The sequence below is a fragment of the Geotrypetes seraphini genome, chromosome 10, assembly GCF_902459505.1.
Source record: "Geotrypetes seraphini chromosome 10, aGeoSer1.1, whole genome shotgun sequence".
Classification (NCBI taxonomy): Eukaryota; Metazoa; Chordata; class Amphibia; order Gymnophiona; family Dermophiidae; genus Geotrypetes; species Geotrypetes seraphini.
Window position 1 is genome coordinate 138,115,139 of NC_047093.1, and position 26,267 is coordinate 138,141,405.

At 47.0% G+C, this 26,267-nt stretch overlaps 1 protein-coding gene across 1 annotated transcript; it reads left to right on the plus strand.

Moving 5' to 3' along the window:
• Positions 1–8,350: 8,350 nt before the first annotated feature.
• Positions 8,351–24,938, plus strand: LOC117367783 (uncharacterized protein ZSWIM9-like). The gene is made up of 3 exons (XM_033960711.1): positions 8,351–8,477; positions 19,700–19,950; positions 23,105–24,938. Exons 1-3 carry the CDS (start codon positions 8,472–8,474, stop codon positions 24,492–24,494), a joined length of 1,647 nt encoding a protein of 548 aa, XP_033816602.1. The 5' UTR covers positions 8,351–8,471; the 3' UTR covers positions 24,495–24,938.
• The last annotated feature ends 1,329 nt before the right edge of the window (positions 24,939–26,267 follow it).

Sequence of the window (26,267 nt, forward strand, 5' to 3'; positions counted from 1 at the left end):
AAAAAAAAATTCAGAAGCAAACTTGCATGTGGTTTTTACACAACACACACACACAGAGTGATTGCTCCAGCATGTCTCAACTGTTAAACCTTTTTCTTTCCAAAATAAAATTATTTTTTCAACCTTTGTCGTCCGTAATTTTTGAGGTACACCTTTCTCTGATCTTTTTACTTATCATTCCTCATCTGTTGTGTCCTCCTTTTATTCCACTCTCTGCTCTTCTCAAAATGCTTTTCCCAGCCTTGAATGTTTGGATTTGTGCAGGCAGCTATCGCTTATCTAATACGGTATTCGGCATTTAATCACCTATGTCTTAGTGGTTTGTACTGACATTTAGCAGCTCTAAGGGCCTGATTCGATAAAGGGCGCCTAAAGCGGGAGGCATCGTTGAAAATGGCACTTACCACGTCAATCAAATTGAGATGCCATTTATAGAATTTGCGTAGTAGCACCTAACTCAACTTAGGCATCAGTAGGCGTCATAATCTTAGGTGCCTTATAATAGGCCAGGGTCTTCCTGGCATGAGTACGCATTGTTAGACAGTACGGTGTAGGCGCCATGCCGAGTTCCACACGGAACTTGATCATTTTTAAATTTTAAAAAATTAACTTTTATTGGCATTTTTAATCACATCAATTAAAAAAAAAAATAATTAACTTCTGCGTGGAAATTGGCTAGGCGCCACTTATAGAAGGTGTCAGGTCAAAAGCGCGCCGGGACAAAGGCGCGTGCAGACAATTGAGCGCAGCACGGAGGTGCGTGCCGCAGAAAATTACTGTTTTTATGGCTCCGACGGGGGGGCGTGGGGGGGAACCCCCCCACTTTACTTAATAGAGATCGTGCCACGTTGTGGGGGGTTGTAACCCCCCACATTTTACTGAAAACTTCACTTTTTCCCTGTTTTTAGGGAAAAAGTTAAGTTTACAGTAAAATGTGGAGGCTTACAAGCCCCCCACAACGCCGGCGCAATCTCTATTAAGTAAACTGGGGGGGCTCCCCAACAAAACCCCCCGTCAGAGCCCCTAAAAACTGTAATTTTCTTCGGCGTGCGCCTCCATCTTGCACTCAGTTGTCAGCGCGCGCCTTTGCCTTTCGCCGAGTTGTCTATGAACCCTTATAGAATCGGGGCCTAACTGGTTACGTACAAATGAATATCAGCAGCTAGCCCCACATAAGTGATTTAGGGACTCATTTTCAAAGTACTTAGACATACAAAGATAGACATTCTCAGATGGCATGCAAATCCAAGTTTGGGCGTTTTGTGGAAGACATACAAAAATCCAGTATCAAAACATGCTCATTTTCAAAACTGCAAAAAAGTCTTATCTTGGTCTTTTTTTTGAAAATGGCCATTCTTCAGATGTGCATCTCTTTGTGAACCATTTTCAGAAAAACCAAACCAAAACACATCCAAAAGAAAAATGCATAAAACAAGCCATTGGGATGTAGGAGGGATCAGCATTTGTAGTAGACTGATTGCGAGAGAGGAAGGTTGGTTAGGAGTGAACTCTCAATTTCCAAGCCATGAGACTGAAACTGCGAAGATTGGGATGCAGTAGTTGGCCGTTCTTTTGAGAGAGAAGGACGGTCTCCTAAGGGAATTGGAGGAGCATCCAGATGATCCAGGAGCAGTGGATACCATATCTGTCTGGGCCACAGGGGTGCAATGAATATAAGTTGCGCCTTGTCTGCAGTAACTTTCTGAAGAACCCTGGAAATGAGAGGAAACAAAGCATAGAGAAGATTGCGCTCCCCCCTCCCCCATGGAATGGAAAGAGTATCTCCTGCTATTGCTCATGGAGCTGGACATATGGAGCAAAACAGACTGCATTGAGCATTGATCTGAGAAACAAAGAGATCCACCTGGGGAGTCCACCATTGTTGGAAAATGTGTAGGATTTAGGGTCCACACATGAGGATCAAGTTTCTTGCCAAGGGAGTCTGCCAGGACATTGTGTTCTTCTGGAATATAGATTGCATGAAGGCCCACTTGAGAAAAAGCGTAGTTCCATAGATGGTAAGCTTCCCTGCAAAGTCAGAGGGACCCCGAGCCCCCCTGCTTGTTTACATAAAACAGCCACTTGGATTGTCGGTCCGGATGAGAGTGTTTTGAAAATCCATGGACGGTAGGCCTGAAGAGCGTAATAAACTGCTCGGAGTTCTAAGTGATTGATATGCAGGGTCTTTTGGTTTGTTGACCACTGACCCATTCTTTTGCAGCCAGTCCCAACAAAGGAGTTTTCTTATCCTAAGTTCTTACAAAAGATTTCTACTCTTCTGAATCTTCATCAGACCGCTGTGCCCAGAAGCAGTAAGGATTTTCAAGCTATCCGTCAGTCCTGTAAAACTCCATCAAAGGAAATTATTTCATTTCCAGTACATCAAATATTAGAAGACCTACGACTTTAAACTTTAAAAGGGGAAGATACGATAGCATGAGAACCATGGTGAAACAACGGATCAAGAAAAAAATGGGCAAAGTCAAAACGGTAGAACAGGCATGGTCCCTTCTGAAAAATACTATCATGGAAGCACAAAGCCTCTACATTACGCAGAAGTACAAAGCAAAGAAAACAAATGGCAAAAGAGAGCTGGCGTGGCTTACTAAAGAGGTTAAGGAAGCCATAAAAGAAAATAAGGACTCCTTCAAAGCATGGAAACGCATGAAAACAACCGAAACTTGGAACAAACACAAGGATGATCAGAAGAAGTGTCACAGGGCGGTGAGGGATGCCAAAAAGGACTATGAGGAGAAAATAGCGCAGGAGGCCAAAAACTTCAAGCCCTTCTTCAGATACGTGAAAGGGAGAAAACCCGCAAAAGAGGCGGTGGGACCGCTGGATGACCAGGGAAGGAAAGGGTACATAAAGGATGACAAACAAATCGCAGACAGACTAAATTCCTTCTTTGCATCTGTCTTTACAAAGGAAGACACTGCAACAATTCCAGAAGCAGTGAAAGTGTTCAAAGGAGCAACAGAGGACAGCCTTACCACAGTAGAAGTGGACTTGGACCAGATTTACCGCCAGATAAACAAGTTCAAAAGTGACAAATCTCCTGGACCGGATGGAATTCATCCGAGAGTCTTGAAAGAGCTAAAAGTGGAAATCGGTGAACTATTGCAAAAACTTGCCAACCTGTCAATCAAAACAGGACAGAGACCGGATGACTGGAAGATAGCGAACATCACACCGATATTTAAAAAAGGATCAAGAGGAGTACCAGGCAACTATAGACCTGTGAGTTTCACGTTAGTCCCTGGGAAGATGGTTGAGGCGCTGATCAAGGATAGCATAACCCGGCACTTAGACACACACGACCTGATGAGAGCCAGCCAGCATGGATTCAGGAAGGGGAGGTCATGTTTGACGAACCTACTTCAATTTTTTGAGACAGTAAACAAACAAATTGATAGCAGAGAACCAGTGGATATTGTATACTTGGATTTCCAGAAAGTGTTCGACAAGGTTCCAAATGTAAGACTCCTCAGGAAACTGCAAGGCCATGGAATAGGAGACATACTAAGATGGAGAGGCAAATGGCTGGAGAACAGAAGGCAGAGAGTGGGCATAAATGGGAAATTCTCAGACTGGGAGACTGTGTCTAGCAGTGTGCCCTAGGGCTCGGTACTTGGGCCCATCTTATTTAATATCTTCATAAATGACCTGGAGGATGGAACATCCAGTGAGATCATCAAGTTCGCAGATGACACAAAACTATGCCGGGCAATCAAATCGCAGAAGGATAGCGAGGAACTCCAGATCGACTTGAGCCGATTGGAAAATTGGGCAGATAAATGGCAGATGAAGTTTAATGTAGAAAAATGCAAAGTCTTGCACTTAGGAAGAAAAAATAAGGAACACAAGTTTCAAGTTTATTAAAAAAAATTTTATACCGCTTATTCAAATTTCTAAGCGGTGTACAGCAATAATAAAAGAGAAATCATTAAAAGAAACAAAACCAATTAGTGTTAAAATATTATACAATACGGTATCAAGTTAGTAGACTTTAACATAAACACATATACTGACTGGACACAATTAGGAAAGTAGGACTGAACTACAATAATTTAAGATAAAGCACACTTAGGGATAAAACAACAGGTAGGGAAAGGGACTGTAGTTAATTTAGTCCTAAAAAGGACAGTTTGATCCAAAAGCATCCTCAAATAAGTACAGTATGTCAAGTGCAACTCTGGGAAAAACCGAACAGGAAAGGGACCTGGGCGTATTAATCGATAGGACCCTGAAGCCGTTGGCGCAATGCGCAGGGGCAGCGAAAAAAGCGAATAGAATGCTAGGCATGATAAAGAAGGGAATCATGAGTAGATTGGCGAAAGTAATACTACCGCTTTATAGAGCAATGGTCAGACCACACTTGGAATATTGCGTCCAACATTGGTCCCCATACCTAAAGAAGGATTTAAAAGTACTCGAGAAGGTGCAGAGACGAGCAACGAAGCTAATAAAGGGCATGGAGAACTTGGAATATGAGAAACAACTTAAGAGACTGGGATTGTTCTCCCTTGAGAAGAGGAGTCTGCGAGGGGATATGATCGAGACTTTCAAAATACTGAAAGGAATCGACCAAATAGAGCAGGATAAAAAACTATTTACAATGTCCAATGTGACAAGGACAAGAGGACATGGACTAAAGCTAAGGGGGGACAGGATCAGGACAAATATCAGGAAGTTCTGCTTCACGCAACAAGTGGTGGAAACCTGGAATGCTCTCCCAGAAGAGGTAGTGCGGAATCCACCATTCTAGGGTTTAAGGGTAAGTTAGATGTACACCTCCTTATGAGTGGCTTAAGGTGACATAGGTAAGGGTAAGCTAGATGTGCATCTCTTATGAGAAGCTTAGAGTGATATGGGGACTAATACTATGCCGGAGATGGCATTTCTTATATTCTTATTACAACTGGCTAACTGGCAAAAATCCCTATTAGTTAAGAAGGATAAGAAGATTCTTTGTATCTAGTCAGAAGTTTTGGCTAGAGCTAAGTGGAAGGAAGTGTTAAATCAGACTAGAAAGAATGGATAAATCTGAACTGTTGAGTGTTAACTTGGGAGAAGAAGACCAACGTCGTTTGGCTGTCCGGTTTCCTTTCCGCTGGGCGCCTGGGGTTATCCGTTACTTGGGGATTCGTTTACCTGCGGACTTATCCCAATTGTTTACAGTTAACTATGCGCGGCTTATTCAACAGATCCGGAATGATATTCAACGCTGGAATGGGTTTTGGTTGTCATGGTGGGGTCGCATAGCAGTACTTAAAATGAATGTTTTACCCCGCTTGCTTTTTCTTTTCCAAACATTACCGATTTCGGTCCCTTCTCTAGTTTTGAAACAGTTGCATACTCTGTTTTTTTCGCTTCATTTGGCAGGGGAGACCTTCTCGTATCTCTAGGGCCGCTTTGTGGGCGGCCAGGTCCAGTGGGGGGCGGGCGGTACCGAATTAATTTTGGTATTTCCGAGCCGCTCAATTGCGACTTTTACTGGATTGGGAGATTGCAGATTATAAGTTGGCGGTCCGCCTGGAACAACAATTTGTGGGGCGCCCCTGTTTGAAGTATCTGCTTTGGTCTTCTTCCATTGGTGCTAGGAGGCTCGTGGTTCCGGGAAACCCGTTTCTGGAACATCTTTTAAAAGTGTGGTGTGATACCCGTCGCCGTTGGGGGGGGGGGGGGTGGTTCCGTCAATTTTGGGTGCGGTGCGGGAGGAGCCCCTGTTCCCAGCTGGAAGGGAGAGTTCTGCATTTGTGCGGTGGGCACAATTAGGGTTGCATACTTTTCGGGATGTGCTTCAAAAGGGGGTCCTGGTGTCTTTTGAAACCTTCAGGCTTAGTGCTGCCTTGCCCAGAGGAGATTTTCTAGCCTATTCTCAAATACGTCATTTTCTTCATTCTCGGGAGTGGGATCGGGGGTCCTTTCAGTCTATTGATCCCTTTGTTCACATGTGGTTCACTCTTAAGAGCCTTCCTAAGCCTATCTCTGTTCTTTACCAATATATTCGGGGCTCCTATTCCTTTCTGTCTCTTTATCAGCGAGCTTGGGAGGTGGATTTAAACTGTACATTTTCTGTTCAAGAGTGGGCTCTGATCTCTACTGAAGTAGGCAAGGCCACCTCTTGTGCACTCATTAAGGAAATTGCCTACAAAGTGATACTGAGGTGGTATTATATGCCGGAACGTCTTCACCGTATGTATCCAGGTGTTTCAGCTTTGTGTTGGAGATGTGGGATGGCCTTGGGGACATTTTTGCATATTTGGTGGGACTGTCCCGTTCTACAGCCTTTCTGGAGACAGGTGGTGGGGTGTTTATCACAATTGTTACAAATATTATTGCCTTTTTCTCCGAAGGGGTGCTTGCTAGGCCTTTACAATGTATGTTTATATTCATGGCAAACTAAGATCCGATGTTGGGGCCTGGCGGCGGCTAAATGCTTGATTGCTACTCATTGGAAGCAGGGGCAGGCGCCCACTCAATTGGATTGGACTGTTAAACTTCAGTTTATTTGTAATATGGAACTGTCTATAGCAAAGCATCATGGCTATTATTATACTTATACCTGGACTTGGACACGAATACTTGATAAAATTGCATCTTTATCTTGAGCTTATTTCTGTGGGGGGGGGGGGTTGTGGATTGGGGGGGCTCTCCTGAAGAACCAACTGGGGGGCCCTCTTTGCTGGAGGTGGAGCTTGGGGGTGGGGGGGGGAGGGATTTGTGGAGTTCTGGTTGCTGATGGGTATCAGGGGCTTGATTGTATAGTTGGGGGTAATTCTGTGATTTGTAGATCTATTGCTGTGCTCTCTGATTGATGGCTGTATGTTTTGCTATCCATGATATTCATAGTATGGTTTGTATATTTTCAAAACTTTTCAATAAACATTTATTGATTAAAAAAAAAAAATCAGACTAGAAAGAGTCAGCATAACAAACAAGCTATATCGTATATGCAAAGTTGAATGTTGAGATACCCATGTCTTGAATTAATGCTGTCAAAATGTGTTAAAAATACTGGGAATAGTAATGGCACTAACAGTGACCCCCCTGTGAGACACTGCCGAGCAGCTGACAAGAAGCCTATACAAAGGATGGGAGCATGACTAAGGTTACCATATGGCTCCAGAAAAAAGGGGCTGGATTGAGACATCCGGGTTTTACTTCCATTGAAAGCAACCAAGTTGTCTCAATCTGTTCTCCTTACTTCCATTGCTTTCAATGGAAGTAAAACCCAGATGTCTCAATCCGGCCCCTTTTTTCTGGAGCCATATGGTAACACTATGACCTTGAAAGATCTCTTTTTCAGATAGAAAGAAAGCCACAGATGCATCTGTCCGTCCCTATCTCTAATCATAGGAGTAGTAGATAATGATCTATGAGACCAAAAGCTGTTAAGTGTTGTGTCCGTGTGCTTCAGTAATTGAGATAAAGCAGGAGTGAGCAACCTCGGTCCCCAACCCAGTTAGGTTTCAGGATTTCCCCAATGAATATGCATGAGATCTGTTTGCACACTTTGGCAGCAGTGCATGCAAATAAATCTCATGCATATTCATTGGGGAAACCCTGTCTGGATTATGGACCTCAAGAACTGAGGTTGCCCATCCGAGACAGAGACTACATAGGTTTATCCAGCTTACAGTCAAAAACAACTGCTGCCTAGGTAGCATCTTGTAAACCACAGGGGGGGGGGAGGGGGTAGAACTGCCAAGTTTCCCAGGAGGTAGACTTTTTTGGCTAGCTTGGTTTTGAACTCACATCCAGATCTATAACACCATGGATTTATAGTCCAGAATTCTGCATATAGGTTAGTGTAACATGATAAGGGTGTATTCACTCTTTCTGAAAACTCCTTTTTTTTTTTTTAAATTCTTTATTCATTTTTGCATATTACAACAAGTGTAACAGATAAACTCATATGAACTTATAAATACACACTTGATTAACTCTCATATATCACTTTAAGTATAACATTTCATTACAAATTAATATTCTATAATATTTTGAATATTATCTAATAAACCTAATATTTAAACTATTCTTATTAAAAAGAAAACCCTCCCCTCCCATCACAATATTACATACAAGTACCATTACAATGAAACTAGTGATATATTCAAATATTATGAAATAACAAAAATAAAACCCACCCATTTCCCCTCTAATCAAATATCTTATCTTGGGAATATCATTCATTACAAAAATCTGTTAATGGTCGCCAGATCTTCTGAAATTTACCAAAATATCCTTTTTGTGTTCCTAATATACACATCCTTATATCTACAGTATATATGCAAGCTTGGTGCATGAGCTTTTTCAGGGTAACTGGCAGTAGAGAGAGGGTTAACTGGGAGCTCTGTAAAGGGGAGGGTTGAGCTTCTTCCAGTTCCTCCCTGCAGGCCCTGCTGCATTGTGGGATTTCTTGATTTGCTCTGGCTGTGCAGAAGGAAGGCACTGGAATCGGGGGGATGTGGGTAAGTGGGGAGAAACTGGGAACGGGAGGATGTTGGGGCTGCCTGTCCATCCCACCCTGGAATCCTTGGGATTTAGCAGGCTGTGCTCAGCACTCCCTTCTAATACAGTAACCAGAAGGCATCACCTCTTAGCTGCTATCTCTGCAGTTTGCTTCTCTCTCCCAGCCCGTAAACTCCCTCTTTGCTTACAAAGTACCCTGTGTGCCTGTTTATTTTTTTTTCTCAAATCAAAAACAGGATCAGAATGCTGTATTGGAGGGTTTTAAATAGCAGAGAGGGATTTTTAAAAATAATATACTGTAATTAGGCATATCTCCCAACAGAGAAGGCACTTCCTGGATTCCTCTGATCCTTTCCCTGCAAGGCAGAAGAGTAGAGGGAATAATCTATATCAGGGCTGCCCAAGTCCGGTCCTCGAGATCTACTGGCAAGCCAGGTTTTCAGGATATCCACAATGACTATGCATGAGAGAGATTTGCATACCAAGAAGGCAGTGCAGGCAAATCTCTCATGCATAGTCATTGTGGATATCCTGAAAACATGGCCTGCCAGTAGATCTCGAGGACCGGACTTGGGCAGTCCTGATCTATATATATAAAATTGTATGTATGTATGTATGTTCCAGCATAACTCTGAAATGCGTGGACAGATTTCAGTCAAACTTGGTATACATATGACTTACTATCTGGGGAAAGAATACTGTGTGGAGGTGGGGAAGGGGGTGATATTAATGTCTAATCCAGACATGGGAACTCCAGTCCTCGAGGGCCGTAATCCAATCAGGTTTTCAGGATTTCCCCAATGAGATCTATTTGCATGCACTGCTTTCAATGCATATTCATTGGGGAAATCCTGAAAACCCGACTGGATTGCGGCCCTCGAGGAGGGACTTAAAGATCCCTGCTGTAGGTCATAGCTGGGTGGGTTCAGAGGAATAAAAGTGTGTGTGTGTGGGGGGGGGTTTGGAGGGTGTGGAAGTGCAAGATAATATCAGTTTGTCTTTGAACCTCATGAAGGCAATTCTGTCCACTAAGCAAAGTGTATCCCTGTTACATTTAGATACTTGCACTTAAACTCTGTGGTTGGTATAACCGTCGGCACCTTTAAATGTCAGGCAAGCCACTACCAGGTTACTGAGTGCTCAGAGGTTCCTGCTTCTGGAATTGACCACTTACCCCCTAATTCTATAAAATTGCACATCTAATTTTGTAACTAGCATGCAAAGTTGTCAGGGCTGGCTCAAGAGAGTATGGTGCCCCAGCCTGCCAGTGTCCTCCTCCCTCCCCTGATGCTACTGCCTGGTTCCGGCTGGATGTAGCTTGCTAGGCCAGTGTCAATGTCAAAAGACAGAGGAGGGAAGTGCTGCACTTCCCTCCCCCTTTGCGGCATCTAGCCTATGAAGCTGCACCCTGCCGGGACCAGGCAACAGTGTCAGGGTAATTTTACTTGTGGTCTGGTGACATCATGGCCATGGGCATTTGGCACCCTTTAGCCCCCCTCACCTGGTTCATAGGTGAGGAGCATGTGACAGTGGCACGTGCAATTTATAAAATAAGGGCAGTTGCATACCCAACTTGGCTAATGAACTTCTAACTGGCATTAACGACCAGTTATTGGCTATAATTGGTGTTACACAGCGGTCATTGGCAGTACATAGCAGTTACACACAGCGGCGTAGCAAGGGAGAGAGGTGCCTGGGGCAGTAGCGCCCCCACCACCACCGCTTACCTCTTCAAATCTTTGCCAGCAATGAGCAGCATCTCCTATTTGCTGCCCGTGCCAGCCTCAGCACTCCCTCTGACATCACTTCCTGGTCCCGGTATCAGGATTTTCTTGGCCTATCGGTGCCTAACATCAACACCTACCAGCGCCTAAAGTAATTCACGCCCATACTCCGCCCCTAGCCATGCCCACTTATCGGGTAGAGGTAGGTGCCTCAGTGTAGATGCCTATATAGTGCCTACCCCAAAATTAATTTTTTTAAATTGTTTTTTTAACAGATTTTATTGGTGTTTTAATACTATTTATCATTTATATAGCGCTGAAAGGCATATGTAGCACTATACATATTGATCAGTGGTCTCAAACTCGGGGCCACATGCAGCCCACCAGGTAATATTTTGAGGCCCTCAGTATGTTTATCATAATCACAAAAGTAAAATAAAAGTTTCTTGATCGTATGTCTCTTTAGCTATAAATTACAATATTATTATTAAGACTTAGCTAAAAGGAAAGATTTATAAACTATAAAGAGTTTTACCTCATGCAAAATTGTCATTTCTTTAATAAGACATTAACTATTTTTTCTGCGGCCCTCCAAGTACCTACAAATCCAAAATATGGCCCTGCAAAGGGTTTGAGTTTGAGACCACTGATATAGATGGTCCCTGCTCAGAAGACCTTACAATCTAACTTGGACAGACAGATATGACATATAGGGTCAAGGATGCAGAATCCAAGGTGAGAGGAGTTAGGAGTTGAAAGCAGTCTCGAAGAAATGGGCTTTTAACTGGGCCTTGAACACTGCCAGAGATGGAGCCCACCAAGATGCCTAACTTGGTAGGTGTGCCAATCTAAGCGCCATTTATACAATCAGGGCCTAAGCCTGCATTAGGGCTTAATACACTTTAGTTAGGCATGTAACAGCAGCCGCTATTCTATAACTTATACACTCGTATTTAGATCCAGAGGTAAATGCTGTTTCTGTGGGTGCAGAATATATATTACAAAATAATTACCTTGATGCATCTCAAATCGGGTTCCGTCAGGCACATAATATAGAATTGTTGCTGCTCTCTGCGATGGAGGTTTTACGAGAGGGAATTGATAAACGGAAGAAATATCTTATGATATCATCACTTGATGTATCAGGTGCATTCGACACAGTAAATTTGAATAAGTTGCTGTTGAAATTAAAGCATTTAGGTTTAGCGGGGGAGGTTTTGCATTGGTTTGCATCCTATTTAAAAAATAGAGCTTTACGAGTAAGAAGTGGGCAATCTGTCTCCAGAATTGTGCAGGTTAAAAGGGGAATATCTAACGGTTCTGCTCTTTCTGCAATTCTGTTTAATATTTCTATGTCTACTTTGGAGGCAAAGTTTCAGGAGATGGGAGTGCAATATCGAATATATGCGATTATATATCTTTTTTCCGGTGAGCGATGCACCCACTGCTGAGCAATGTCTGCAACGATATATGGAAATGATTGTGGGGTGGATGGATGAACGTGATCTGAAATTAAGGGTTCCTTTTATCAAGCTGCGCTAGTGGTTTAACGAGCGTGATAGCGCGCGTTAAACCGCTAGCCGCTATCGCCTCCTCTTGAGCAGGCGGTAGTTTTTAGCCAGCGCGGGGGTTGGCGCGTGATGAAAAGTCGCGCGCGTTAACCCCGCTAGCGCGGCTTGCTAAAAGGAACCCTAAATGTTAATAAAACAGAGGTGATGGTGGTGAAAAGTCAAAGGGATAACTTTGAATTAGAAAGTGTCGATGTGATGGGTGAGAAACTGTTTTGGGAGTATGTCTGGATAGCTGTTTGACTATGGAAAAACAAATAGCACAGTTACTTACCGTAACAGGTGTTATCCAGGGACAGCAGGCATATATTCTCACATGTGGGTGACGTCATCTACGGAGCCCCAGCGCGGACAGCTTTTCAAGCAAACTTGATTGAAGTTTCAAGTTTGCACACTGCACCACGCATGTGCTAGCCTTCTTGCCCACTAGAGGGCGCATCCCCACCTCGTGGTCCTCAGTTCCATATCAAGCAAGATAAAAGCCATCCCCGGGGAGGAGGGCGGGTTGTGAGAATATATGCCTGCTGTCCCTGGATAACACCTGTTACGGTAAGTAACTGTGCTTTATCCCAGGACAAGCAGGCATGATATTCTCACATGTGGGTGACCTCCAAGCCAACCAAAACGGGCAGGAGGGAGGATGGCAATTTAAGAAAACAGATTACGTAACACCGACTGGCCAAACCGGCCGTCGCTTCTGGACAAAGTGTCCAGACAGTAATGGGAGGTGAACGTATGAACCGAAGACCAAGTGGCAGCTTTACAAATATCCTCCATAGGCGTGGATCAGAGGAAAGCAACCGAAGCTGCCATCGCTCGGACCTTATGCCCCGTGACTCGACCCGAAAGCGGGAGATCAGCCTGAGCGTAGCAAAAAGAAATACAAGCAGCTAACCAGTTTGACAAGGTGCGCTTTGAAACCGGGTGTCCTAAACGATTAGGGTCAAAGGACAAAAACAATTGAGGAACCTTCCGATAAGACTTGGAACGTTGGAGATAAAAAGCCAACGCTCTCTTACAGTCAAGCGTATGAAGCACCGCCTCACCAGGATGAGAGTGGGGCTTCGGAAAAAATACTGGAAGGACAATGGACTGATTGAGGTGGAAATCAGACACAACTTTAGGCAAAAATTTAGGATGGGTGCGAAGAACCACCTTATCATGATGAAACACCGTGAAAGGAGGATCCGCCACCAAGGACTGCAGTTCACTAATCCGACGAGCGGACGTGAGCGCAATCAAAAAGACCACTTTCCAAGTGAGAAACTTAAGATGAGACTTGTCGATGGGCTCAAAAGGCGGCTTCATCAGCTGAGCCAAGACTACATTAAGATCCCACACCACCGGAGGAGGTTTCAGAGGAGGATGGACATTGACTAATCCCTTCATGAAACGAGTAACCAGAGGATGAAGAGAGAGAGAACGACCCTCGAGGTGCCGATGGAAGGCGGCAATGGCACTGAGATGCACCCGAATAGAAGTCGTCTTCAGGCCTGCCTCAGACAAATGCAATAAATAATCCAGAACCGAAGACACAGGAACTGAACTTGGTTCCAGATGTTGCAAAGAACACCAGGAGGTAAACCTGGTCCACTTTTGGGCATAACAGCGCCGAGTCGAGACCTTGCGCGAGGCCTCCAAAATCTCCCTCACGGCCTGAGACACCGGAATCGAAGTCAGGGGGAGAGGAACCAAGCAGTCAGATGTAAAGACTGAAGATTGGGATGCAACAGCGAACCCCGACTCTGAGACAGCAGAGAGGGAAATACCGGCAGAAGTAGAGGTTCCCTGACACTGAGTTGAAGAAGCAGGGAGAACCAGTGTTGTCTGGGCCAACGAGGCGCAATGAGGATCATAGAGGCTCCGGTCGCTCTGAGATGAACCAGCGTTCTCAAAATCAGAGGAAAAGGAGGGAACGCATAAAGGAACTTCCCCTCCCAGTCGAGAAGAAAGGCATCTGCCTCGAGACGCTCCCGGGAGTACATCCGAGAACAATAGAGGGGCAGTTTGTGAGTCTCCGGGGAGGCAAACAGATCCACCTGAGGAGTCCCCCAGCGGTCGAAGACCTCGCGTAGGACCCGGGAGTTCAGAGACCACTCGTGCGGCTGGAGAAGTCGACTGAGTTTGTCTGCCAGCTGGTTCTGCTCTCCCTGAATGTAAACTGCACGCAGGAATATGTTCTGGGAGACAGCCCATTCCCAAAGACGAAGAGACTCCTGGCACAGAGGCCAAGAGCCCGTACCCCCTTGTTTGTTGACATAGTACATCGCCACCTGGTTGTCGGTCCGCACGAGCACCACCTGATCGTGCAGTAGGTGGACAAAAGCTCGCGCAGCCAGAAAAATGGCGCGAAGCTCCAACACATTGATGTGGCACCGACGGTCCTCGGCCGACCACAGCCCCTGCGTCCGCAGACCGTCCAGATGAGCCCCCCACGCGTACTCTGAGGAGTCCGTGGTCAGGACCTTGCTGAATGGTGGAACGAGAAACAGCAAACCCCCGGACAGATTGGAAGAGTTGGTCCACCAACGGAGCGATCGACTCAAAGAAGGAGTCACTGATATCGGGGAAGACACCGGATCGCGATCCTGCCGCCACTGAGAGGCCAGAGTCCACTGAGCGAGCCTCAGGTGCAAGCGGGCGAAGGGCGTGACGTGAACCGTCGACGCCATGTGACCCAGCAAAATCATCATGTGCTGGGCTGACACCACCGATTGCTTCCGACAGTGGCGACTCCACCGAAGCAGGGCTTCTCGCCGAAGAGGGGGGAGGAAAGCGCGGAGGCGAACCGTGTCCAGCACGGCCCCAATAAATTGGAGAGACTGCGCCGGGTTCAACTGAGACTTGGGAAAGTTCACCTCGAACCCCAGGCCTTGCAGCAAACTGATAGTCTGTTGGGTCGCTAAGATAACCCCCTCCCTGGACGGGGCCTTGATCAGCCAATCGTCCAGGTAGGGAAAGACCTGCAGCCCCCGAGAGCGCAGGGCCGCCGCAACCACCACCATACACTTGGTGAACACCCGAGGGGACGACGCCAGACCAAAGGGAAGAACCCGATACTGCAGGTGCAATTCTCCCACTTGGAACCGCAAGAACTTGCGGAAAGCGGGATGCACCGGAACATGGGTGTATGCTTCCTTCAAGTCCAGGGAGCACATCCAATCCCCTGCTTCCAGAAGTGGATATAAAACCGGAAGCGACAACATACGGAACTTCTCCCGGACCAGGCACTTGTTGAGCCTCCGAAGGTCCAAAATGGGGCGCAAGTCCCCTGTCTTTTTTGGGACCAAAAAGTAACGGGAGTAAAACCCCCATCCCCTCTGATCTGGCGGCACCAGCTCTACGGCGCGGAGGCTCAACAAGGCTCTCGCCTCGATCAGGAGAAGGGACAACTGGCTCCGCGACTGTGGCCAAGCTCTGGGTGGCATGTCCGGAGGCTGCACGGAGAAGTTGAGCGAATAGCCCTCTGAGATGGTCCGGAGCACCCAAGCGTCGGACGTGATCCCAGACCACGCCCCGGTAAATGCGCTGAGGCGACCCCCGATGGGGAGGGGGTCCATCGAGACCGCGGAGGGGGCCCGCCCCCAACCGCACACCCCGTCAAAAGGACGGCGCCGGCTTGGCCGCTCCCTGCGTGGCGGGCTTGGAGGGGCCACCGCGGTGGTGGTCTTGAGAAGGCCGGCGTAGACTTCTGAGGATACCTCCTCGGGGGCTGCCGGAAGGGACGCTGCGGAGGGGCCTTAGGCTTCGGGCGCACCAAAGAGGCCAGGGAGCGTTCCTGTTCGGAAAGCCGCTTGGTCGCCGCATCCAATGAGTCGTCAAACAGTTCCGACCCGACGCAAGGCAAGTTCGCCAAGCGCTCTTGCAAATTTGAATCCATCTCGAGGGTACGAAGCCACGCCAGCCGGCGCATGGCCACCGCACAGGCAGATACCCTCGAGGCAAGTTCAAACGCGTCGTAAACTGCGTGGAACAAGTAGAGGCGCAGCTGGGAAAGATTAGAGCTGAAGGTGGCGAACCTGTCTCTATGGGACTCCGGTATCACCTCGTGAAAAGAGGGGAGGTCCTTCACCATCGTACGTAAGAATGATGAGTACGAAAAGGCATAATTCAGCACCCTCGTAGCCATGAGAGAATTCGCATAGAGGCGACGGCCGAATTTGTCCAGGGTCCGGCCCTCCCTACCCGGCGGGACCGCTGCCGACACCCTGGAAGGCTGCGTTTTCTTAAGTGCCGACTCTACCAGGAGCGAGTTGTGAGAGAGCTGCCCCTTCTCGAACCCCTTGATGGGAAGGGTGCGATATTTTGACTCCATTTTGGAGGGCACCACTGCGACCGTCAAAGGAGCCTCGAGATTCCTAAGGAAGGTCTGATGGAGGACCTTGTTGATTGGAAGGCGAGGGGATTCCCTAGGGGGGGCAGGAAGATCCTGCTCCTCCAAAAACTCCTTGGTGTAATTGGATCCCTCTAACAAGTCCACACCCAAAGCTACCGCCATATCCTGCACAAACCTCGTAAAGGATGAAGGTCTAGCAGGAGGCGAGGGTGACCGAGACTTCCCCGCCGAGCCGAAGGGAGAGGCCTCGTGAGAGTACCTCGGCTCCCTACCCGATCCCGATCCCAAGGAGGTACAGTCCTGTGACCTCGAAGGGGTCGGAGACCGAGTCCGTCGGAAGGAACCCTTGGGGGATCCTCCCGGGGTCCGGGGCACCGAAGCCCGTCCCTTCGGTCCCGGCGAGGAGGCTCGGGAACTCTCCCTGACTGGAGATCTAAACAAGTTGGGATTGTCGACCCGCAGGTCTCGTACCCGCAAGGTATCGACCCCGGCCGGCGACGAGCGACCGCGCCGCCGAGGCCCAAGACCGCTTGGCCTTCCTCGCACGGTGCCTCGCCCGAGGCTTGCCCGAAGGCGATGAACCTCGCGAGGACTCCGAGGATGAAGACAAGAGCCGGCGCACCCGGCGCACCATGTCGCGTGGGCGCACGCTACGCTCCGGCTGACCCCTCGAAGCCGGGTCCGAGGGCAATGCCGAGGTCGAGGCCGTGGGCGCCTCGGGAGCCGAAGCCCCGGTACCCGAGGCCGAGGTCGCCAACTGCGGGGCCACCGAGACCGAAGCAGTCGAGGCCGAAGCCTGCTGCAGGTGCTCAATGGCCCCGGTGAGCTCCGAGGCGATCAACGCCCGGAGCAAGTCCTGGAACACCGGGATCGACATCCCCTGGGGCAATACCTGCCGATGCTCCTCAGAGGGCGACCTCGGTCTCGAGTATTCCCTCGGGGCGATGGACTTGGGGATCCTGGGCTGAGCGGAGGTGGACCCTCCCGCCGTCGAAGAGCCAGAGGATGGCTTTTTTGACGATCCTGGAGCTGAGGAGGGAAGTGGAGACTTACCCGAGGCCTTGGATGAGGCAACCTGCTTCGAAGGCATCGAAGCACGAGGTGAAGCCGAGGGTCCCGAGGTCGAGGCCGAGGTCAAGGCCGGGGCCGAAGCCGAGGCCGAACTCGAGGCCTTCCCCGGCGGGGACTCGACGGAGAAAAGTTCCGCCATGCGGGCCTTACGGCGTGTGAGTGCCCGCTTCTGGAAGGTGGCACACTTGTCACACGCGTCTGTCAGGTGCTGGGGCCCCAAGCACCGTAAACAGCACCGATGAGGGTCTGTTATTGAAAGGAGTCGGTCACAACGACCGCACTTTTTAAACCCCGTAACAGGCCGGGACATGGGCCTACAACGTGGCCGGGAACGAACGAGGTTCCCGGGCCGTAGCTACCGGGAGCCCCCGGAGCAACGGAAAAAGGAAATTTTTTTATTTTTTTTTTTTTTGGAAAAAGGAAAAACAAAGAAAGAAATTCTACACGCAGCGACCGCGTCGAAAAAACGTACACAGCCGCGGCGACAGAAGACAATTAGAGCACACAATTATCCACAGGGCTTCTGGCTCCGCGGATGAATGAGAACTGAGGACCACGAGAAGGGATGCGCCCTCTAGTGGGCAAGAAGGCTAGCACATGCGTGGTGCAGTGTGCAAACTTGAAACTTCAATCAAGTTTGCTTGAAAAGCTGTCCGCGCTGGGGCTCCGTAGATGACGTCACCCACATGTGAGAATATCATGCCTGCTTGTCCTGGGATAAACAGTGGTACCTCGGTTTACGAGTGCACCGGTTTGCGAGTGTTTTGCAAGACGAGCAAAACATTTGCAAAATCGGCGCCTCGGAAACCGAGCGTGCCTTGATTTGCGAGCGGCGCCCCCCGCAATCCGGCACCCCCTGCCGCGATTGGGCACCCCCCCCCACTGCAATTGGGCACCCCACCCACGCCGCTTCTTACTGTCATCTGGGCCTGGGCACCGGCATGTCCTGTGCCTTGGTGCCGGTGCCCGAAGATCGGTCTCCTCTTCTTGCTGGGCCTTGAGTTCACGCTCTCTCCAAGATTCTGGGAGATCTTGGAGAGAACGTGAACTCGTAGGCCTTGAGCATGTGCAGATGCTCAAGGCCCAGCAAGAAGAGGAGGCCAATCTTCGGGCACCGGCACCAATGCACAGGACATGCTGGTGCCAGTGCCCAGGCCCAGATGACAGTAAGAAGCAGCGGGGGGGGGGGGGTACCCAATCGCGGCGGGGGGTTGCCCAATCACGGGGGAGCGGTGCCGGATTGCAGGGGGGGCCTTCGGGGGGAGCAATGCTGATTCTCGTGGGGGGGGGATAGAGCAGCGTCGCTGGCCTCGGGGGGGTGGGAACATATCAAAGCGAGTTTCCATTATTTCCTATGAGGAAACTCGCTTTGATAAACGAGCATTTTGGATTACGAGCATGCTCCTGGAACGGATTATGCTCGTAATCCAAGGTACCACTGTATTGAAAACAATTCGGATAGGCTATATGCAATTGCAATTGTTATATAGATTAAAACCTATGCTACCAGCTTATGATTTCCATAGTGTGGTGCAAGCAGTACTGCTAAATAGAGTGAATTTTTGCAATTCTCTTTATTTGGGAGTTACTAAAGTGAAGATGGGGCCACTGCAGATGTTAATTAACTCTGCCGCAAGATTGATTACTGGGGTTTCAAGAATGACTCCTATAACCCCAGTGTTGAAACAACTGCACTGGTTACCTATGCAGCAGATTCTCTCAGTCATACAGCAAATCTTACATCGTGTTTCCCCAATGGCACTAAAGGAGTTTTTTGAAATCTATCAACCCAGAAAATGTTTGAGATCTGAAAATAGCATGAAGTTAAGTTTGGAGGGTAAGATGTTAGACTCTCATGTTAAGATTGGGGCAACCTAGATGCCAAACTCTGAAATGCGCTGCCTGGTATTCTGCGATTCTGTGATGGGAGACTGAATTTTAAGAATGTGTTGAAAACGCAATTATTTGTCAGTGCCTTCATGTGCTAACGCTATTTGCTGTTAATGCTTTCCCGTCCTGTAAATGTTTTTATGGGATTTTGGTTTTCCATCTTGTAGCATCAATTTAAAAGAAGGTTTTAATAATGATATCGTTAGTTAATGTTTTATTGAGTTTGTCTTGTCGAAACATGTTTAGCATTTTTAATATGTATGCATGTAATTTTGTAAACCGCATAGTTTTTATGCGGTATATAAATTTTTAAATAAATAATTATTTATTTAATGTATTTATATACCATTTATTTATTTAATGTATTTATATACCACTTATATTCTTATATACCACTTATACACTATTACATTCAGGTACTCAAGCATTTTTCCATAACCCATTCTACTTAATGTACCTGGGGCAATGGGGGGGAGGATTAAGGGACTTGCCCAGGTTCACAAGGAGCATTGTGGGATTTGAACCTATAACCTCAGAGTTTCTGAGACTGTAGCTCTAACTACTGCATCACCCCACTCCCACATATGGAGACACACTTAACTGTTTATGTTCTTGTCTGCTTTGTTTCCAAGTCAAGCACTATGATGGATGAGAAAGAGCTTTATGGGAAGGAGTTCTTCTCCTGGGAGGAGTTCAGCTTGTTCTTCGACAGCTGGCGAGAGCAACGGAAAGCTCTCTTTTTCATGAAGACGTCCATGCCCCTCAGCAAGTGCAAGTGGGCTGGCTTGCCCCCTCGGCCAGAAGTTGTTGACGCCCTCAAGTACAGATCCGTCCGGTTTGTATGCAAGGAAGTGAGGGTCTCCACCAACAAAATGGAGCTGAGGTAAGAGAGCGGCCACCATCAGGGATTAATAATATTAAGGTCTTTCTCCGGAGACAAGCAGGGGATATGCAGGCACACTTGTTGGTGAAGTCCGCTGACTGAGCCTGTGTGCCGGTGCTCTCCCCTAGCTAGGTAAGCTTTGAGCTTACTGGGCATGTGCAGGAGTCCCTCCCCTAGGGATGCCAGTTTTTTTTTTTTTCTTAAACCGCTCCTGACATGGTTTTTTCTTTTGCATAGAACATTTTGGACCCCAGTTAGATTTCAGAAGTTGAATAGTTCAAAGTCTAATAGATGCTGGCATTGTACTCTTGAAATAGGGACTTTAGATCATCTTTTGTTTTATTGTCCCTATATTTTAGCCTTTTGGAATTCCATCTGGGATCAAGTAAATTGTTTACTGGAAAATCACGTAGCACTATCTTATGATACAGTTTTATTTGGAACAGCTATGAGAAAAAAGAGTCAGATATCATCATTTAATAACAAATTTTTATTAATCATGACTGGAATCGCTATTCAACATATCACCATCAATTGGAAAGATTGCAGTAAACTTAATTTCAGAATTGACATCGGAAAGAAGACTTCCTGTCGGCTGTAGCAGCAGCGGCAGGGCGGTAAGAGCAGGGGAAAGGAAGGAGGGAGGCTTTTTTTTTTTTTTTGCGGGGCAGGGAAGGAAGATGGTAGGCAGGGAAGGAAGATGGTAGGCAGGCTAGCTTTGGCCAGGGAGGGAGAGAGAGAGGTAGACAGGCAGGATGGCTGGCTTCGGGGGTGGGGGTGGGACAAAGTGTGGAAGGCAGTGAGAGGACATGGGAAGGATGCACTGGGGGCACTAGAGACATGGGAAGGATGCACTGGGGGCACTAAAGACAGGAAGGGGCACTAAGGACATGGGAAGGAGGCACTGGGGGCACTAAAGACATGGGAAGGAGGCACTGGGGGCACTAAAGACAGGAAGGGGCACTAAGGACATGGAAAGGAGGCACTGGGGGCACTAAAGACAGGAAGGGGCACTAAGGACATGAGAAGGAGGCACTGGGGGCACTAAAGACATGGGAAGGAGGCACTGGGGGCACTAAAGACAGGAAGGAGCACTAAGGACATGGGGAGGAAGCACTGGGGGCACTAAAGACATGGGAAGGAGGCACTGGGGGCACTAAAGACATGGGAAGGAGGCACTGGGGCACTAAGGACATGGGAAGGAGGCACTGGGGCACTAAAGACATGGGAAGGAGGCAGCAGGGGCATTAAGGACATAGGAAGGAAAGAGGGAGGGAATAGAAAGGGACAATTGTTGGGCCTGAGTGCAGAAAAAAAAGAAATGAAAGAAAAGATAAACAGAAGGAAATGCAACCAGAGACTCATGAAATCACCAGACAGCAATGGTAGGAAAAATGATTTTATTTTCAATTTAGTGATCAAAACGTGTCAGTTTCGAGAATTTATATCTGCTGTTTATATTTTGCACTATATTTATCTATTTTTCTATAGTTACCGAGGTGACCGAGCTCACGGAGATGGGGCGGAAACAGGGGTTTTAAATTTTAGTCCTAGTAGTTTGCCGGTCCACAAAATAATTATTTTATTTCTGCCGGTCCACGGGTGTAAAAAGGTTGAAAAACACTGTGTTATATTATGTTGCGTAGTAGTTTGAAGTTTCTGAATAACGGGGAGCAGAAGATTGTGGTAGATGCAGTTGGACTTAGTTTCATGTATAGTTTAAGAATCAAAAAGAAGTGTTTTTAGTTTCTTCTGAAATGCTGCGTAGATAGGTTCAGTTCTGATATTTTCTGTGAGGTCTTTCCAAGTTTCACTCCCAAGAAGGTGAGCATGGAGTGGAATATTTGTTTGTACTTGAGATTTTTCGTCATAGGGAGGCTTAACTGTATCCCCCCCTCCCCCGATAGACTTTATACATACCATAACAAAAATGATCCCACTTCTAAGCCAGGATACCCAGAGTATGATCTGTCTCTCAAATGTACTGCTAATGCTTGCTGTGGTACTTTACATTGGATCTGCATGCCTCCAGTTCAATAAAATGTTCTTTCACACAAGCAGCAAAGCCTTACAGAGAAATATTTTCCCCTTTTCTCAGATAAATTAGTGTGATTAGCTGGAGGAGTTGCCGTACAGTGAGAGATTAGAGAAACTGGGCCTCTTCTCCCTTGAAAAGAGGACACTGAGGAGACATGATTAAAACATTCAAGATAATAAAGGGAATAGACTTAGTAGATAAAGACAGGTTGTTCACCCTCTCCAAGGTAGAGAGAACGAGAAGGCACTCTCTAAAGTTAAAAGAGAATAGATTCTGTACAAACGTAAGGAAGTTCTTCTTCACCCAGAGAGTGGTAGAAATCTGGAACGCTCTTTCGGAGGCTGTTATAGGGGAAACCACCCTCCAGGGATTCAAGACAAAGTTAGACGAGTTCCTGCTGAACCAGAATGTACGCAGGTAAGGATAGTCACAGTTAGGGCACTGGTCTTTGACCTAAGGGCCACCGCGTGAGCGGACTACTGGGCACGATGGACCGTTGGTCTGACCCAGCAATGGCAATTCTTATGTTCTTATTAAATAGAAATAAAACAAAAAAAAGGAGATTAAATGATGCCTTTTTATTGGACACACAAGCTTTTTGACTGGCTTTTGAAGGCAACATCTTCATCTGTCCTGTGCCTAATTTCTGAGAATACCCCTAGCCTGCCCGTGGCTTCACTCCCTTAGTTGCACATGTTATAGACTAGGGCAGTGGTTCCCAACCCTGTCCTGGAGGACCACCAGGCCAATCGGGTTTTCAGGCTAGCCCTAATGAATATGCATGGAGCAGATTTGCATGCCTGTCACTTCCATTATATGCAAATCTCTCTCAAGCATATTCATTAGGGCTAGCCTGAAAACCCGATTGGCCTGGTGGTCCTCCAGGACAGGGTTGGGAACCACTGGACTAGGGTATAGGGCAGCTCCTCATGCAATTCCTAATTTCTGCCAATTAAGTGCTTTTTAACTTTAATAATTGATAGTTAGCACCTAAATAGTTTACACACAGATCTGGGATCCACAGGCAATTTGGGGTGACTTGTGCAGAATGTGGGGATGAATGACAAGATCTTATTTAAATTATTAACTGTTTATGTTCAATGATTCATCTTACAGGGCACAGAAAATGCAGAATGCTAAAGATGAGAATAAACTACCCGTTGGTTGCTCTGCCAGAATCATCCTGAAGATGAATGAAGAGATGGACCGTCTGGTGGTCACCGAGTGCCAGCTGACCCACAACCACCTACTGTGCCCCATTGAGTTTGCCTACTACTTCAAAAGGGGCTCCCTGATGGACAACTCATGCCTACCTGTGCGTACCACTAACAAGATTTCCAAACAGTTTGTGGGGGCTCATGACATCCGGTACCTGCTGAAGTACTGCAAAACCCGGGACAACGGGGTTCAAGACACCCTCAATGTACTAAACAGCCTCTTTACCAATGACCCTGGGGCTAAGCTCAAGCTTGTGTTCGTGGAAAACAAAGTGATTATCAAAACAGTCTTTTTGCTCACATCCATGATGAGATCCCTTTGTCAGCGCTTCCCATTGACCCTCTTATTTGACCGTGTGGAGGGTTTCAATGATCAGTTTGACCTCTACATAGTTCTGTGCATAGATGCCAATAGTCGAGGACGCGAATGTGGCTACTGTCTGGCACAGAAAGGGACACCCAACATGCTGCGCTTTACCTTGGCCTCACTTCTCCAGAGTGTGCCGGACTTGAAGGTCAAAGTGCGGTGCGTAATACAGGGTGTAGAAATTGGAGAACTAGAGGTAGTGAATGAGCTGCTTCCACATGCCAGAGTCCAGATCTGTCGCACTCAAGTCCTGGAGATCTTGTTCAGCAAAGCCCAGGAGATGGGAGCACCAGACGATGAAAAGGTTTGGTCTCTTCTCTGTAAGGCAGCTGAAGCTGTCTCTCTTGTGGCTTACAAACAGGAGGTGAGGAGGATGAACTCTCTTCTACCCCAGGAATTCATGAAGTACTATCAAGAGCACTGGCACCCACACACTGAGATGTGGGTAGCATTCTGCGCCTTTGAGCCAACATGGGACATTGATGCTAGTGAACTCATCAAACAACATAAACAGAAAGTGCTAGTTGACTTCAATCCCTCTCAGACATTAGCTCAGTGTATCTTGAATCTAGTCATCATTCAGACACCTAAGGAAGACCTGAAGAACCTCAATGAGGATGAGGTGGCCACACGCTATCATAGCATCTGCAACCCAGAGCAGGCCAGCCTCATTAAGGAGGAGCTGAGCTTTGCCAGGCATGAAGCCTATGACATCAGGGAGACTTCCGAGGGTTTCATCTTTAATGATGAAGTCTCAGAGTTTTGCATGGACTGGAGCTTGACCACCTGCAGTTGCTCCATCTACACCTCCAGCCTTCTGCCTTGTCGACATCTGTTCGCCACCCGCCTACAGACTGGAGAACCTCTGTTTGACATCTCCCTCCTTCAGAAAAACAAAACAGCACTAATGACTACCTCATAACAATGGGAGAAAATTGGTCACCACTTTTCCCTCCTTGCCACCTTTTTAGGTAACACAAACTTACCGTGTAAGTCAAAGTGTTAAATGCCAAGGTGGCTTGTGGCATGGAATTCCCTCCTGCAATTCCAGCGTGTTTTCCTTGAAGTGGCTGAGACTGCCAGAAATCTTTCCACAGCGGCTTTAAAGGGAGCAAGAGCGAACTGATTTAAAGCTAGTGGAAGCTTTTTGTAGTAGGTGTGGGAATCAGCCATAGATTATGGGAACATAAAGAGGATTCATGGCTATATCTATCACAAGTTGAGTCAAAGCAATGAGCCACTTTAAAGAGAAATATCACACCGTTATATTTAATTACTTTTTTCACTTTCAAGCTTATTTTAAAGTTTTGCAAGTTACTGTGAGCAATCTCTGCAACACTGTCAAATTAAAGGCATCTAACTTGGTTCAGCTTGTCATGACTTGGTTTAGTCAGTCTGAAAGGCATTTAACTTGGTTGAGTCTGTCATGCCATTATAGCTGACAGGGACTGTAATGATGTTCTGTAGTTAGCTTCTCAGTGACTGCTGTCATCAGTGGCAAATCTGCACAGGGCCATGTACTCGGAGGCTGTCAGTTCTGCAAGTTACTGTGAGATGTTCGTACATTCCACAGATTTGCAAACCTGTTCCAATCCATTGTAAATAGACATGAAGCAACTCTGATGTTGTCCTGAAGCTTGTAGTGACTTCAAAGCTTTTCTTACATTCCAAGGTAATGCAAATCCATTCAGGGAAAAGTCCAGGACCAGCCAGCTCTGTTCAGCATGACATATGACACAGAGAATCTCTATTTGCCTTCACACAGCTGGTCCTTAAAAGAGATTTTAGAATACATTTTGCTTTACTCCCCATCTCAGAATGCTAAAAATAAAAAAGTCTTCTGCCTTTCAAACTTGGTAGCACATCGATCGCTCCTCCACATTCAGCCAGAGAATCAGCCAATGAGCGTCGGGAGCAGCGTGGGCCATTCAGTGTGGCTCTCTGTGCTAAAAAACGCTAGTGCGGTTTCGTAGAAGAGCGGGATAATAACATAGTAGATAATGGCAAATAAGGAAAAATTATGTTCTTACCTGTTAATTTTCTTTCCTTTAGATGCAGCAGATGAATCCAGAGACTAGTGGGGATAGCAGACATCTACCAGCAGGTGGAGATAGAGAAACTGATTAACAGGTGGTCCTATTGGTTACCACTCCTCCTGTATGTTCAGTATTGCTCCTTGCCCAAGCATCCGGAACGAGGAAATATTGAGCATGTAAAAAACTTCTTTCCATTAACAAATTTCATAGGGTAAAATACAGAATGCAACTACCAACAATAACAAAACCTAAACTGACAATAGAGAAACTGACAGACCATATTCAGAAAGGGTGGGGCTTTGGATTCATCTGCTGCTTCTAAAAGAAAGAAAATTAACAGTAAGAACATAATTTTTCCTTCCTTAGCAACAGCAGCAGATGAATCCAGAGACTAGTGGGATGTAGCAAAGCATTCCTCAATCTGGGTGGGAAGCAAATGCAGCCTCCGCAGTGACCGGAGCACCAAATTCAGTCTCTGCACAAGCTCCCACATCCAACCGGTAATGCTTAGAAAATGTATTCTTAGAAGACCAAGTAACCGCACGACAAATCTCCTCCAAGGAAAGACCTCTGGATTTGGCCCAAGAGGTAGCCATCGCTCTGGTTGAATGGGCATGAAGCTCTTCTGGCAACGCTACCCTGCCATCAAGTAAGCGGAA

What these genes read in the sequence shown, in the direction of transcription:
- LOC117367783 (XM_033960711.1), top strand. An exon ending in ACCAACAAAATGGAGCTGAG is followed by an intron (nt 19,951 to 23,104) that starts GTAAGAGAGCGG and finishes TTCATCTTACAG; the next exon opens with GGCACAGAAAATGCAGAATG.